Source organism: Herpailurus yagouaroundi, unplaced genomic scaffold (genome assembly GCF_014898765.1).
Source record: "Herpailurus yagouaroundi ecotype Mexico unplaced genomic scaffold, PumYag 222, whole genome shotgun sequence".
In the NCBI taxonomy this organism is placed as follows: Eukaryota; Metazoa; Chordata; class Mammalia; order Carnivora; family Felidae; genus Herpailurus; species Herpailurus yagouaroundi.
This window is the reverse complement of record NW_024412453.1, coordinates 19,190,386-19,205,254: the sequence shown is the minus strand read 5'-3', so window position 1 is coordinate 19,205,254 and position 14,869 is coordinate 19,190,386. Positions and strand designations below refer to the sequence as shown.

General features: G+C 66.2%; 2 protein-coding genes and 1 long non-coding RNA gene across 4 annotated transcripts; 2 read left to right on the top strand and 1 right to left on the bottom strand.

The window, feature by feature from the left end:
* Nucleotides 1–632: 632 nt before the first annotated feature.
* MSLN (mesothelin) lies at nt 633–5,089 on the top strand. Of its 2 annotated transcripts, XM_040459522.1 has the most exons (12): nt 633–873; nt 1,037–1,196; nt 1,800–1,887; nt 2,545–2,588; nt 2,692–2,791; nt 3,055–3,233; nt 3,315–3,470; nt 3,564–3,706; nt 3,785–3,912; nt 4,273–4,367; nt 4,616–4,802; nt 4,877–5,089. In XM_040459522.1, exons 2-12 carry the CDS (start codon nt 1,137–1,139, stop codon nt 4,963–4,965), a joined length of 1,269 nt encoding a protein of 422 aa, XP_040315456.1. In that variant the 5' UTR covers nt 633–873; nt 1,037–1,136; the 3' UTR covers nt 4,966–5,089. The 2 variants fall into 2 exon arrangements, with proteins under 2 accessions (XP_040315456.1, XP_040315457.1); XM_040459523.1 differs by lacking the exons at nt 633–873; nt 1,037–1,196; nt 1,800–1,887 and adding an exon at nt 1,991–2,159.
* A 303-nt stretch (nt 5,090–5,392) lies between these two features.
* LOC121019761 (mesothelin-like protein) lies at nt 5,393–10,890 on the bottom strand. Its single transcript, XM_040459511.1, has 12 exons — nt 10,775–10,890; nt 9,820–9,905; nt 9,539–9,665; nt 9,268–9,458; nt 8,500–8,939; nt 7,948–8,141; nt 7,715–7,870; nt 7,515–7,642; nt 6,859–6,989; nt 6,685–6,779; nt 6,213–6,468; nt 5,393–5,789 (listed from the first exon to the last, which is right to left on the bottom strand). Exons 1-12 carry the CDS (start codon nt 10,808–10,810, stop codon nt 5,524–5,526), a joined length of 2,106 nt encoding a protein of 701 aa, XP_040315445.1. The 5' UTR covers nt 10,811–10,890; the 3' UTR covers nt 5,393–5,523.
* A 2,563-nt stretch (nt 10,891–13,453) lies between these two features.
* Nucleotides 13,454–14,861, top strand: LOC121019759 (uncharacterized). The gene is made up of 2 exons (XR_005785772.1): nt 13,454–13,533; nt 14,434–14,861. It is a non-coding gene; the product is annotated as an uncharacterized LOC121019759 (long non-coding RNA).
* The last annotated feature ends 8 nt before the right edge of the window (nt 14,862–14,869 follow it).

Below are 14,869 nucleotides of genomic sequence, written 5' to 3'. Positions count from 1 at the left end.
CTGTCAAGGCAGCGCTACCTCTGCCTCATTCTGCGCTCTGAGCAGCTTGTGGTCCGCTCAGACCCCAGACCCCACCTGGCAGCAGGGTAGGGGCAGAAAGGCAGGGGCAGGGCCAGCCTCTCTGTCACCAGGCCCCACTGCCAGGGCCCTGGACGGGCCCCGAACCTTGCCCGCTCTAGCATGTGCCAGCATCTGAGTAGGGCCCAGCATGCAGTTGGCCCTGAGCCAGCGTGTAGGTGTTGAAGGGTGACAGCGACCAGGTGGCTGCTGTCACAGAGGCCTCAGGGTTAGAGATGGGGCCAGCCCTGACACCCTCCCTGTACTGTGCCCCCCCCCCCCCGCCTGGGGAACGATGCAGGACAGAAAAGGAGGCTCGAGACCAGGCTCGCAGAGGGAGACAGAGCTCTGCTGGGGACTGTTTCCACGTCACACACAAACACGGGCACTCCAGACTGGCGGGAACAGACTTGAAACCGCAGGTCGAGCTCAGGCCACTTCGGAAGCTGCAGACCTGACAGCCGAAGTGCCTCCGTGGCCCCAACCTGGCCTTCCGGGGGGTGGGTCTGGGGGTGGAGATGTGAGGGATGCAGATTCCAGGGCCCACGGTGGCCTGCAGGGGCTCCTGGGAAGCCCCGTCTGAGGTGCTGGGGGTTCTCTGGTTACATGGGCCTGGGGAGGGGCCCACCTGGCCTCACCCATCCAAGGGGCGGGGTCCTCCCTCACTCCATTGCCCGTTTACTGGTCTGGGGGTCTGGTTTTCTCGCGCCACCTCTGGAACCTGGGGGCGGAGGGGAGAAGGCTCACCTGGGGCCACTTCCCAGGACACACCCCCAGCGCTAGGCTCCTCGCCCCGCTGAAAGGCGTTGCTGATGGGTGAGTGCGCCCCCCTCATTTTTGACCCCAGGTGGGGCTGACGCAGGCTTGCACGGAGGCTTGCGGGGAGGGGATGTCTCCGCTCACCACGCCCAGGGCGGGCAGCCTCCCTCCCTGGGAGGGGTGAATGTAGTTTGGCCTACACTGGTTCGGTCTCCCGCAGGTCCCCACCCTACCTGGGACAATACTCCCTGGAAAGCGGCTCTCCACCCACTTCCACACCCCACACTGGCTGGCAAGGCCCCTTGAACCCCACTCCAAAAATGCAGGGGAACCGCCCCAGAATCCCTGTCCACCCACTGCCTCACCCAAGGGACTGGCAGGTAAGAAGGGGTGTTGTACCCACAAGACACTGAGGCCTCTGTCTTGGGAGGGACCTCAGAAGAGAAAGCAGGAGAGCAGGTGGGCCTCAGTGGCCTTGTCCAGCCGGGCCCTGGGTTTGCACAAAGCCTGGCAGGTGCCAGGAGCAGGAGGATGGGGAGGAGAGAGTGGCCACGCCCCAGGTTGTGGGGGGGGGGGGGTCACTCAAATCTATCCCCAGCTCTGGTGCAAATGTGGAATCAGGCCAGCCTGGGCCAGAGGCAGCCCTGCCCTAACCAGTTGCCCGCCTGGGCTCCCTGCCGGGGGCCTGGCTGGCTCAGACTCAAAACCCCCTGCAGGAGGGGCCAGCTTCCCGGAGGGGGCGGGTCAGGTGGACAGGTCAGTCCTGAGAGCAGGGCTGGAGGCCGCAGAGACGCCACCTGCAGGGGCCTGAGAAGGTTCGGTGTGGGGCTCTGAGACAGTCCAGCCTCATAAGGCCCTGCACTGGCCCAGGGTGAGGCAGGTGGGTTGGAGGGGAAAGGAGGGGTGCGGGGGGGGGGTGGCCAGGGGGAGGGGGGGGTTGTTCACCCAAACGGCGGGGATATCAGAGCGGCTGTCCTCCACAGACAATGGCCTTGCAGGCTGCTCTGCCTCCCCTGGGGTCCCGTGGGACCGCCACCCACTGCAGCCTCCTGCTCCTGCTTCTCAGCCTCGGTGAGTAATGCGGTGGTGGTGGGGGGTGCTGCTGCCAAGTAGTGGGGGCCCAAACAGCTGAGGGGCCTCAAGAAAGGCTCTCATTGCCCCACACCTCCTCCCTGCCTGTGGGCAGTGCCCCCTCCCCCATCCTTGGCAGGTGCCCTGAGGTCAGGCAGCTGTTCCAAGTTCCGGACAGGTGGCCCGAGTTCTGGCGGGTGCTCCGAGTCTCGGCGGGTGCCCTGAGTCCTGAACAGGTGCCCTGAGTTCCAGATGGGTGCCCCGAGTTGTAGGTAGGTGCCCTAGACCTGGGCAGGCTGTCAGCCGTGTCTCTGTCCCCAGAGGTGACTGTGGCGGCCCCCCCTGCTGGACCTCCACGCCCTGCAGCATTAGCGGCTGAGCCAGGGCAGTGATGGGCCCTCAGGCCAAGCTGAGAGTGTCCACGGAGAGGGTAACTCCTCGACCGGAGCAGTGAAGGCTTAGGAGGAGGATGAGGGACGCCTGGGCCCTTGGGGTGGGGTGGGCTGTGACATCATGGGGTGCAGGGGCCTAAGTCTGTGGGGGGAGCACAGTGTTGGGGGAGCAGCTTTGCCTCCTTCCTACATACGGCGGGGGCCGGTGGCAGGCACCCCAGGAATCCCTGGCTGTCCCTTCCAGCCTTATGCTCTTCCCCTGCAGGGTGGGTGCTACCTTCTAGGGTCCGGGCTGCAGACTCGCGACCGGTAAGTTCCCTCTGGGGAGACAGAGGAAGGTGTCTGGCCCCAGGTAGGGGGCCTCAGACCCCCGGCCATGCACAGCTCAGCTACAGCCCTGCTCTGTCCTCAGGGTGTCATGACCCCCTGGCTGCAAGGCACCTCCCGGGACCTGTCTTGGCAGCGGCCTCAGCTGACCGTCCTCCTCCCGAGGGACCGGCGGGACACAGAGAGTAAGTGGGAAACCCTGTCCCACTGGCTGTCAAGAGACCCGGGGATGGGGTAAGGTCGTGGGCTCACACCTGCCCATACCCATGGCCCTTCCTGGCCGCTCGGCTTGCTCCACGGTGACAACCTCGGAGAAGGGACAGAATCCCTCCATTCTGCTGATGTGTAAACTGAGGCCTGGAGGGGGTCCTGCGTTGCCCAGGGTCTGTCTACGTGAGGTTTGGAAGGAGGAGACGTCCAGCCCTCAATCCCCTGCCTGCCCCCGCAGAGAAAGCCTGCCCACCAGAGCGGAGGGCCCGTGTGGTGGATGAAAACCTTGTCTTCTACGAGCCCTGGGAGCTGGAGGCCTGTGTAGATGGGGCCCTGCTGGCCGCTCAGATGGACCGGGTGAACATGGTGCCCTTCACCTACCAGCAGCTGGGCGTTTTTAAGCGCAAATTGGACGAGGTAGTTCATGAGGGGCTCATACCTGCCCACCCCGCCAGAGCATCCCCAGCCATCCATCCATCCAGTCACCTCCCCGGGCAGCTCTATCCACAGGGGTACCCCGAGTCCCTGGTCCGGCACCTCGGGTACTTCTTCCTTGAGCTCACCCCCGAGGACATCCACAAGTGGAACACGATATCCCTGGAAACCGTGAAATCTCTTCTTGAAGTCAGCAAAGGGCACAAAATGGATGCTCAGGTGACAGGGAGGGAGCGGGTGGTGTGAGGCCGTGCAGACCCCAGCGGATTGTGGGTCTCCTTGCCCCAAGGCACCCGTGGCCTCCTTCCACAGGTGGCTGCCCTGATTGCCCGCTATCTGGTGGGAAGGGGCCAGCTGGACAAGGCCACCCTGGACACACTGGCCGCTTTCCATCCGACGTACCTGTGCTTCCTCAGTCCTGAGCAGCTGGAGTCAGTGCACCACAGCGTTGTTTGGTGAGTCCCAGGGGTCCGCCGGGGGTGGTGGGCACGCTGCGCCCTGGGCTCACTGTCCGGGCCCTGCTGCCTCTCCAGGGCAGCCCAGCCCCCGGATCTGGATGCATGCCGCCCGGCCCAGATGGACGTACTCTATCGCAAGGCCCGCCTTGCCTTCCAGAACATGAGTGGGTCTGAATACTTCGAGAAGATGAAGCTCTATCTGGGTGAGCCAGGGTACACCCAGGGGGCGGTGGTGGCCAAGGCTCCCCACGCAGGGGCCGCCAGTTCCTGCCTCACTAGGCCACTGCTGGTGTGACTGGTGGTCACTGTGCCCTGTGCCCTTACGAGTGTGTGTAGGTGGAGACCCTGTGAGTTCTGAGCCGGCCCAGATGCTCCCGCGGCCACCTCCGGCCTCTCCACGCACCCTGAGGGTCAGATGGGCACCAGGGGAACCCGGGGCCCAGGAACTCCTTAGGAAAAGGGAATCTTGGGGAAGGAGGACGGCTTCTTGCAGCCTCCGGGCAGGGGATAAGACTGGGGGCTGTTGCGAGGTCTCACGCTTGGGGCCCTCTCCCCGCGGTCAGGTGGGGCCCCCACGGAGGACCTGCGGGCTCTCAGCCGTCAGAACATAAGCATGGACTTGGCCACATTCCGGACGCTGCGGCCCGAGGCAGTGGTGGTACGGCCGCGGGGCGGGGCCGCGGGGGCGGGGCCACACGGGGCGGGGCCCAGGGGCGGGGGCACGGGAGGGGCGGGGCCAGGCAGGGGCTGTCTTCGCGCCGGGGCTAGCGCCGAATCCCGGAGCGACCAAGGCAGGTTCTGTGCGCCCGGGAAGGGAAGCGCCGGGAGGTTTGGGCGGAGCAGAGCCCGGCAGCCTTCTGTGGGTGAGGCAGGGCGCCCTTGACGGCCCGCTGGGGGCTCTGGCAGCCGCTGACCGTTGCCGAGGTCCGAAACCTTCTGGGTCCGAACCTGGTGGGCCTGAAGGCGGCGCGGGAGAGCAGCCCCGTGCGGGATTGGATCTCACGGCAGCGGCAGGAGGACCTGGACAGTCTGGGCCTGGGGCTCCGAGGCGGCATCCCCAATGGCTACCTGGTCTTGGACCTCAGCTTCCGAGGTGGGCCAGGGTGGCCGGCTGGGTGGGGTCGGAGCGGAGCGGCATGGGGCGTCTGAGTCACTCCCTCTGTACAGAGGCCCTCTCAGGGGGCGCCCGCCTGCTCCGACCCGGACTTGTGCTCACTGCGGCCCCGACTCTGCTGTGGGCTTTGGTCCCGAACTGAGCCCGCTGCTCCGGATGCTGGACCTGCCCTGCTGGAGGCCCCGCCTGGCCAAAGCGGCCCCGGTGCTCCCTGGCCCGCCTCAAGGGGACTGGGGTTCAATAAAAGGACACTTTCCTTCCCTGCAGAGGCACCCTGTGGTGTTCTGAGGACGTGGTGGGAAGGCCCTGACCTGGTAGATGTGGTTCCCGAGTTGTAGCCCCTCCTATTTGCACTTGGAGGAGGGGGCCCAGGGGAGGTAGTCCAGGCAGGCAGGTGGCCTTCAGGGCCTTCCTACCACGGTTTCCAGTCCCGGGGTCTCCCCTCCGAGTCCAGGCCAACACTCAGGGTGGCGTCTGGAGACACGGCCGGAAGACGACGGCACAGAAGTCCGTTCCCGGCTGAGAAGGTCTCTGCCCCTCCTCGGGCTCAGCACAAAGGGACACAGGCAGGAAGGTCACCTTGTCTTTTATTCGAATCCCTCAGGGATGCCCCCTCCCAGCAGCATCTGAGGGAGACCAGAAGGCTGGGACAGCATCTCCGTCAACTCTTCAGGGCTGGCCTCGGGGTGGGCCCAGATCCTCATTCCAGCTCCCTGTCCTGGGAGCTGGATGTGGGTGGGGACCAGCCCTGCGGGCCCCTAGAAGGCCGCACATGGTGGACCCCAGCTACCAGCCCCCGTTTCCCTGCTCGTGGTGCTGGGGCGGCGCCGTCTTCAGAGGCCATAGTGCGGGGGTCCCAGGAGCAGTCCTGGCTGAGCCCTGGGGTGCCCCAGTACAGCAGCCACAGGAGGCCAGAGGGCAGGGCCACAGAGAGTGGCAGGTACCCCAGATGGGCTGGTGGGCTGCCTGTAGGCAGAACATGGAGGGAGCACCTATCAGTCCCGGCTGGGAGCCGCCCCCGGGGCTGTCCCGCCGCCTCCCGGGCCTGGGCACCCCCTCAAGGCTCACACCGTCCCTGCAGCTGTGGAAGGCCATGTAGGCTGCTGTCCTGGGCCCTGGGCAGGGATGGCACAACTTCTCCCCCCCACCCCCCCACCCCCCACCCCCCACTTTCTGGCACTCAGCAGGTCTTGGAGGAGGGGATTTTGTCCTCCAATAACTCAGCCGCCAGTGAAGAGTGAGGCCGGTGTCACCCAGATGCCACCCAGGGAGACAAACAGAAAGAGTGGCCGACAGAGTGGGAGGTCGGGCGTCCACAGAGGCGCCGGGCAGACCGACCGGGCCGGGTGGGGAAGGCCCACCAGAGGCGAGGGCGGGTTGGGAGCATACCGGAGGCGGGGGCGCTGTGCCTGGGAAGGCCTGACGTGGGGGCTGGGTAGGGCCCCCGGGGCGCGGTGTTGGGGGTGACAGTGGTGGAGCGGCCTGGGCCGCTGAGGCCGGCAGGGTCCGTGTCTAGGCCCAGCTCGCCAAGGGCCGACCTGTTGAGGCTGCGCAGCCAAGAGCTGATGGTCGGGTGGCTCCGTGCCTTCTGTAGGTCCCCCACGTTCTGGCCCAGCAGTGTCGTCACATTGCCGACACTCAGGCTCTGCGAGGGAAGGGAGGGGGCCGTGGTGGGGGGGGTCCGGAGGGTCCCGCAGAGGCCAGCTTTGGGGCCAAGGGCAGACCTGGCAGGGCAGTGCTTGACTGAGGAGTGAGCACAGGGGTGAGGCCTGGCAGCAGTGAGCTGGGGTTCACGCGGTCTGCATCCCCCTGACTTTGGGGCACTCGGGCCTCCCCTGGGCGGGCAGCCCTCAGGGCCCACCTGCAGCACACGGGGGTTCAGATTGGTGAACGTGTCGATGTCCATGGAGACGTTCGCCTGGACCAGATGCCGCAGCTCCTCCACGGGGGCACCTCCTGGGGGCCGGGCAGTGGTGAGGGGAGAGGGGCGGCGGGCTTCTGGGGACGGGCTGCTGCACACAGGGCAGGGTCTCACCAAGGTAAGGACGCATGAAGCGGTAATACGCAGCCGTGGTCCTGGTGCTGCCGAAGGCCTCGCGGGCCTTGGCGTAGAGCACGTCTTTCCGGCTCTGAGGGCAGGAGGAGATATCCAGGGCCCCGGCCAGCCTGGGGGAGGAGGAGGCTGCTGGGCAGGCCGGGAGCCCCTCACGCTCCTGGCCACTCCCCTCCACAGCTTTCCTCTCGCCCTCTGTACTGTGCCTAATAGCGTCCCTCCCCAAACTCGCACCTGCCCCAGCCTCAGAAGGTGGTCTTGTTTGAAAACGGAGTCGTGGTCGCTATCTGTAGGTCTATTCTAACATGACCCCACGCTGAATTAGCGTGGCCCAAGGTCTAACAACTGGATGCAAGAAGGAGATCTGTATGCAGACAGAGTGCGAGGCCGCGTGACCACGGAGGCCGAGGCCGGGGCGAGGCGTCCGCCAGCCCGGGAAGGCCAAGGGGTTCGGGCAGCTGGTCCTGTGACGCCTTGATCTCAGACTTCCGGTCTCCAGACAGCGAGAGGTCTCAAACGGCTGGGTTAATGGCACTCTGTTGTGCAGCCGTAGAAAACTAACAGCCTTAGGTGGCCTGGCCGAGCCCCACCCTCCTTGGCTGAGGGGCGGTGAGGGGGCGGTCACTGGGCCTGCTCACCGGAACTCCGAGGGCCTGATGGCCTGGATCTGCCTGGCACTCATCCAGCAGAGGCGGGAGCCCCCGATGGCCACGAGCAGGGCGCCGGTGAGGGTGCCGTTGTGGTCCAGGTACTTCTGTAGCACAGCCTGGAGGCGAGGCCGGGTCAGCGGGGCCGGGGTCAGCGCCCCCCACCCCCACGCCCCCTGCACCGCCCTCACCTCAGTCTGGTTCTCCAGGGCCACGTCTGAGGCCAGCAGGGCCACGACGGTGTCTCTGGACGTGACGTTCCACTGGCCGATCTCGGAGCGGGAGTAGAGGTAGACCAGCGAGGCGATGAGCGGCAGCTGCTCCTCGGGGACCCCGCGCGGGTAGACCTGGGGTTGGGGTGGGGGGGTCAGGCCACACCGCCCGGCGCCCGCCCACCTCTTCCCGCAGCTGGTCCGCGGCGCACCCGAGCGAGCTTGGCCTTGACGACGCGCTGGCACTCGGCCGGCAGCGGGTGCTGCAGCAGGGGGTCCAGGTTGGCTTTGAGCACGCGGCTCCCCAGGCAGGACTCCAGCTGCACGCAGTCATAGTGCACCAGAAAGAGGTCGTCGCGCAGTGTGGCCGCCGTGATGTCCCCACGGAGGCAGGGTCTCCCTGTGGCTGGGGGTGGGTTGGGGGTTTTGAGCTGACCTGTGCTGACCTGGGGCCCCACCCACCTCACTCCTGAATTTGGCCTGCCCTTGACTCTCTCCCCAAGCTTGACCTCTAGCCAAGAAAACTGTGTCCAGACCAGATTGAGTTTGACCTTGACTCCCAACCCAGGCCCGACCTTACAGTTCAGCTCCACTGGGCTCTAACGAACCCCGACGCCCCCCCGCCCCCCTGCACCCCTCGGCTGGATGCAGACCCCTAGGCCACGCCCAGGCCAGCATGCCACATGTTGGGTGAGCCCGCCCTAGGGTTAGGAGCCCAAAGCGGAGGAGACAGAGCATCCCCGGGCCACAGTGGCCACACTGACCTGTGCCCCGCTTGGGCCGAGAGGACACCGACTCAGCCTTGGCCTTCAGAAAGCCAGTGACGAAGCGCCTGGCGTCCTGCTGGCTAAGCCGCCCAGCTCGGTACGTGGCCACCGTGCTGCCGAAGAAGTCCAGGCCCACAGCCTGGCAGAGCGGGCATACAGACTCCATACCCTGGCGAGGGGCTGGCAGGGGCCCCTGGTTCCTCCTCCCACCCCACGGATGGAAACCCTGGGGCAGGGAGGGACTGGGGACACCAGTCCCCAGCAGAGTGGCTGCTGGAAGGCCGGCCGGACGCCCCTCCCCTTGTCCACAGCCAGCTGGACAGCCCCCCACTCCAGAGCACCCTACCTGCTGCACCTGCATCCACAGGCTGGAGCTGATGTAGGTGGCCAGGGGTCCCAGAGCCCGCAGCCCCTCTAGGTTCCAGGAACCCGGAGGCCTGGCATGTGGGAACGGGGGCACTGTGTCAGGGTCGGGAGCACAGCCCCGGGGCCTGGAGGCTGCCTGCCCCTCTCCGAGCACCCACTTTCTGGGGCCTGCCCTGCGGGGGACACCCTGCTCAGGAGAGACTCTCCCACTCCGGGTGTGGGGGCAGGGGACCGTGGGGTTCGGAGGGTGGGGGCAGCACCCCTAAGCCGGTGTGTCCCAGGCTGCGGGGTCAGTGGGGCTGTGAGCCGGGGCGAGAGGTCGAAGGTCGGCAGAGCGGTACACACTGGCGGTCTCCTCCGGAGGGGGAGGCCTGGGCAGAGAGTTACGGTCCTGCCTACCCAAGCGTGGTCTCCCCACTGGCCAGCAGCGTGTTGAGGGCGGCTTGCTGGGGGGCGGTCAGCCGATGGCAGCGCTGCAGGTTCTGCAGCACACGGGGGTCCGCGGCCACGATGCTGGACGCGTCCATGTCGCACACCAGGACCCCGAGGAGCAGCAGGTCAGAGGCGCTGAGCCGCAAGCGGGGTCCTCCCTACGGGACGGCAGGTCATCGTGAACCTGGCCCCACTTCTGGTCCACCCGGCCCGCCCGGGGCCCGCCCGCGGTGCCTACCAGGCAGGCCAAGGCCACACGCTGCAGGGCGGCCCTCTGGTCCGGCAGGTTGGCCAGCAGCTCCGTGTCCCCCTGGGCGGCACGGTGGGTGAAGGCCCGGCAGTCGGCTTCCCTCACCTGTGTCAGGCTGCGGGAGGGTTGGGGGGCTGTCGGGAGGGTGGGGACCGGCCAACGGTGCTCTGGGGCGGCCCGGATATCTGGGGAGCTGGGGTCCCTGGGACTCCAAAGGAGGCTCGCTCAGCCTGTGCCGCCCAGGTTTCGGGCCGGGAGCGGGCACTCACTTGTAGAAAAGCAGCAGGTCCGGCGGGTGGAGCTCAAAGTCGTCCTGGAGGCCGTGCAGTGCGGCCAGGTTGGCCAGGCAGCTGAGCTGGGCAGGGTGGTGATGGGTCACTCTCTCGCCCAGCCGAGGGCTCCCCCGGCCCCCTTCTCTCTGCCACGTTACCCTCCCCCTCAGGGTGGCCCCTTCCCCGCCTGCCTGGACCCCGCCTCACCTGGACATCACGTCGTCTTCCCGTCTCAGCTGCTCTCGGGATGTGTCAAGGCCAGCCCGAGAGTCCTCCCCACCCTGGGCCCCCCTGCACTACGGTGACTCAGAGGCATTTATCTCAGGGCCGCCTGCCTGGATTTCTTGTGTTGCTTGACTCACTTTGAGGTCCTTCTAGGTTCAGTACTAATTTCATACCAATGTTACAAAGAGACAAAATGGTAGCTTTTCTTCTTTCCGTTTCTTTAAACTCAGGGACGGGCAATGCTTGGATCAATGGTGGGTCGCGGGGAGAGGCCAGCAGGCTGGGGGATCTGCCCAGGGCCCAGAACCCGTCCCAAAGGGGGACACTGCATGACAGATGGAGGGAGCAAGCGGCCAGCGCAGGCCTGGCGGATAAGCCCTCACCCGAACACAAGAACAGAAGGCAGGGGGTCTGCAGGTAATTGGTGGAGAAGGCCCTAGAAATGATCCAAAGTGGGCAGCAGCAGAGAATCACTCAGGGGAGGGAAAGCCCAACCTCTGGAGGGCCAGACCCCCTGTCGCATAGGGGTCTACTGAAGTGACACCCCTCAGGCGGTGGTGACGCTGGCGGTGTCTCCTGCAGGGCCCCAGTACCCCCCCCCCTTCTCTCTCCCACCGTGAGCTCGCCCCCACCCGGCCCCACAGGCCCCCCACTGGCCCGTGTCCTGCGCTGGGGACACCCCTGCCCTCGGCACCCCAGCCTGCGCCCATCCGCCACAGCCATTCACCTGCCAGGCTCTGAGGAGGACCCGGCGAGTCGCCATCGCCCTGATGAGAGCGGAGAGCTGGTCCCGGGGCAGCTGGCTGGCCGGCTGGCACCAGAAGCTGTGCAGGAGGGAGGCGTTGGCACTGGGCAGAAAGGAGGCAGGCGGTGAGTGGGGGCGGGGGGCGGTGTAGCCCGGACTGCAGTGCACAGGAGGGAGGTCAGCTCCAACACCCAGGGGCTGAGACACAGGAAGGGTGGCTGGTGGCGCCTGGGCGCAGGCAAGACCGCTGCTTTGCTCGGCACGCACTTGTGCCCCTGTGGCACGTAGTTGGCCCCAGGCTCCAGGCGATGAGCAGGGCTTCAGTATGGCCCCGGCCTGGACTCTGGGTCTGTGCTTCCGCCCGGGGCCCGGTCCCAGGGGGCTCTGAGCTCGAGTGAGCTCCCTGGCCCCAGCAACGGCTGAGTGTTTGGGGCAGATGTGGTCCGGGCATCTGCGGTGTCACCACGGCCAGGCTGGTTCCTAGCTGAGTGCTCCGCAGGCTGTGCGTCTACTAAAATCCGTGTGTGGGGAGGACATCTCACGGGACTTCAGCCTGGGTCTCCAGCCCTGCCTAATCAGCACACTGATTGGTCAGTGATTGATGCTCCACAAGAGGTCTCTGACGCCCAGGGAAGGGAAGGGTGGCTGAGCCCACGCATGAGCCCTCTGAACAGTGCTTGGGAATTACCGAGTCTCTGTTTAGGACCTGAGAGAGCAGCCAAGCCTCGGGGCAGGGGAAGAAAGCCAAGAGGACTCTGGCCGGGAGAGCAGTGTGAGAGGTGAGGGGTTCAGCGGCCCCAGCCCCAGCTGCGACAGCCTGGGGGACCCACTCATGGCCACTCTGGTGTGGTTGGGACATGATGCAGGACACTGGGTGACCTGGGCCACCTTGGGGCAAGGTCGGTGAGTGCTGGGGGCAGCCCTGCCTCAGCCTCGCCTGGGCCGTCAGGTGCAGCCCCTGGAGCCGCACCCTCCCGCCAGGGGATCAGCTGCCAGGATGTGACCTGTAGGTTGGAACTGCAGGAGGGGCTGGCACTCACCTGGCCCACAGGTCAGCCCTGCTGGCATCCAGCCCTCCCTGGGAGAAGCCCTGGGCCTGGGGACAAGAGCGGTGGGCGGTGAGCCACATGAGGAGGGCGAGGCCTGGGCTCACCTGGGCACCTGGAACAGAATGGGCCATGAGCGGCTGACGCCCCCCCCTCCCCGGCACGGCTGCGCCTGCCTGGTGGGGGCATCTGTCAAGGGTCTGCCCAGGGCTCCCTGTGTCCCTATGACCACAGATGGTCCTGCCACCTAAGAGGAGCCGGCCGTGGGAACCACCCCCGGAGGGTCCACGGTGCCCCTTTGTGAGGGGGGGCAGTCTCACCTGCTCTTAGGCCCATGGCTGTGCAGGAAGGTGTGGGGTCACCGGCGGTGGGTTCAGGACAAGCTGGAGAGGAGATAGGACGTGATGAGGCCCACGCCATCACCGTCCCCTGCCCTCCTCGGCCCGGGCACAGAGAGAGCATTGCAGTCTGGGGTCACACAGGATGGCTGCCCCACAAGTGTCTCTGTCTTTGGGGAGGGTAACAGCCCCACAAACAATAGCTCTGCAGAACCAAAGGGAGTGGCAGAAGGGGGCCGGCCCTAACCCCGGGGCCTTCCTTATCACAGGTCAGGGCTCATGGCACCTGCAGGCTCTGGTGTCTCCGATAAACAGATCTCCACACAGCTGCAGGGCAGGGGCGGTGGTCCCAGTAGGTCCCCGCAGGGAGCTGGGGGTTGAAGCTTCAGGGGTTCCCTAACCTGTGCCCACACCTGGGTGGCCTAGAAAGCTCTCTTCTCCTCCAGGGAGACCTGGAGGCCCAGCCAGACCTTGCCTCCGGCCACAACCCCCACCACAGCCCCGGAACAGCCCTGGCCAGCCTGCAGATGGAGGTCCTGAGGGTGTTGGCGCTTGTGGGCTTCTAGATTGCGCTTCACCCAGGGTGTTACTGTCCTCTGCAGGGAGCAAAGCGTTAGCTCAGAGGGGCTCAGCAACCCACCCAGAGCCACGATGACACTGACTCCCAGCCTGCGCCCTGAGGTTCGGGTGGCCCTGCCCCAGCCGTCACTTCTCACCTGGGCTCCGAGACCTTCTGCTGTAGAGGGAGGCTGCTCCCGCGCCCCGGGGTGGCTGTCCAATGCAGGGGGGTATAAGCCAGGTGACGGGTGCTCCAGCCACTAGGGACCCCAGCCCACCAAGTGTGTCAGACCCTGCAGCTGAGCCCTGGGGCACAGGGCTGGTGCAGGGGGTGGGCACCTGTGTCCCTGCTCTGCCCCATGCCTCGCCTGACACCCTGCCTGCCTGGCCACCCAGTCCTGCAGCGATGCCTACCAGGCAGATGTGCAGGGGAGAGACCAGGGCTGGGCCAGGTGACGGTGCCGTGTCCGCCCCGGGGGACCTTGAGCACAGCAGACACCTGCCCTCCGGCCCCGGCGGAGCGACAGACTGAGCTCACGGTTGGCAGCCGCCCAACGCACACCCCTGCCCACTGGGGAATGTGTCTGTGCCCTGGGGGTCACGTGTGTATTCGTACACGTGCGTGTCTGCAGCTGTCGTGTGTGCTGCTCTTTGTGCACACGCGTGTGCCTGGGGGCGGCCACAACTATGTGAACAATAGATGTGTTCCCCACAGGGACATCAGGCACACGTGGATCCAGTGTGGCACCTGGGTTCAGTCACGCATGCGGCACTTTCTGCCCCGTGAGCGTGTGTGTCCGTAAGTGTGCGTGCTGTGAGGCCGGGAGGGGACGAAGGCAGCAGGCAGGTGTCCTCAATGGCAAAGAGCTGTGGTGCACACGCTCTGGGGCCCAGGATGGATCCCCTGAGGTAGAGCGGGAGGTGCCGTGGAAGCTTATCCCCAGCTGAGGGGGGCAGGGCCCGGGGGATACGGGGGCCTGGAACCCCACGGTGCTGGGTCAGCCACCGAACTGCTGTCATCAGCACCACAAGGAGAGCCACGCGTGCCCAGAGAGCCAGCCTCACCGCCAAGCAGGCGTGTTGACCCAGGGCCTAAGGCGCCAACAGCTAGAGGGACCGGCTGAAGACAGCTCCCCCCTCCCCTGGTGTGGACAGGCCTAACCGAAGTCCAGCTGCCCTTCCGCATGGCTGGGGGCTGGGGGCTGGGGGCGGGGCCCCACCAGCACACGCAGCTCCCCAGTGGGGACCTGCCCATGCTCTAGCCCCACCAGCAGTGCCTGTCCCGCCACTCTGGCTAAGGAAGTTCTCCTTTTCCCCTTTGCCCAGGGGCACCTGCACAATCCCCACACCCTTCAACCCTGCCCACCCACGGCCAGGGCATTGGGGGGGGGGGGACAGACAGGCCGTGTGCGTCCGTGTCTGGCCTCTGCGGTCTCAGCCTAGAGGCCCACGGGGTGGTGGGAGACAACCTCCCAGCCTACCCGTAGGAAGCAAGGTCCAGACCTGGCCTGTGGGTGGCTTTCTGGATCCCGGGGGGGGGATTCAAGGCACCAAGGAGGTCTTTTACGGGGAACAGCAGCACACGGAGAACGTTCCCCAGGACGGTGCCTACTCCTGTGTGCCTCACCCTCATGCCTTCCTACTTTGGGGACTACGAGGTATACCCAGCCCTCTGACTTCTCTGTTGTTGGTTCTGTAGGACCAGCCCGTGGGCCCCCCCAGGCCAGCGCGTCCAGACAAGTGTCCTGCGGCTGGTCACACCTGCCTCCTGCTCTCCCCGACCCGGGAGACTGGCTGGCCCTCCGAGACGGTGAAGGGCCCTAAGGCGGATGTGAAGACCACAGCTCTAGGAAGAACTGGTGAGAACAGATGGACGCTGCAATGTTTTTGGCCAGAAATGGGGATCTCCAGGAACAGGACTGACCCAGTTTCGGTCCTCTACCCAGAGCCCGGCCCTCACGCTAGGGCTGTGGGGTGCTCACTGCACGGTGGGGGAGGACAGGTCAGCAGCCGGGACCATGAGGTCCATCCTGGGTCCTGCTGGGGGACCTAGGGCAGAGGTCTGCCCCATGCAGGGAAGAGGGCAGGGATCCGGGACCCCCAAGTCCCCCACGTCGGACAGATTCACGACTGCT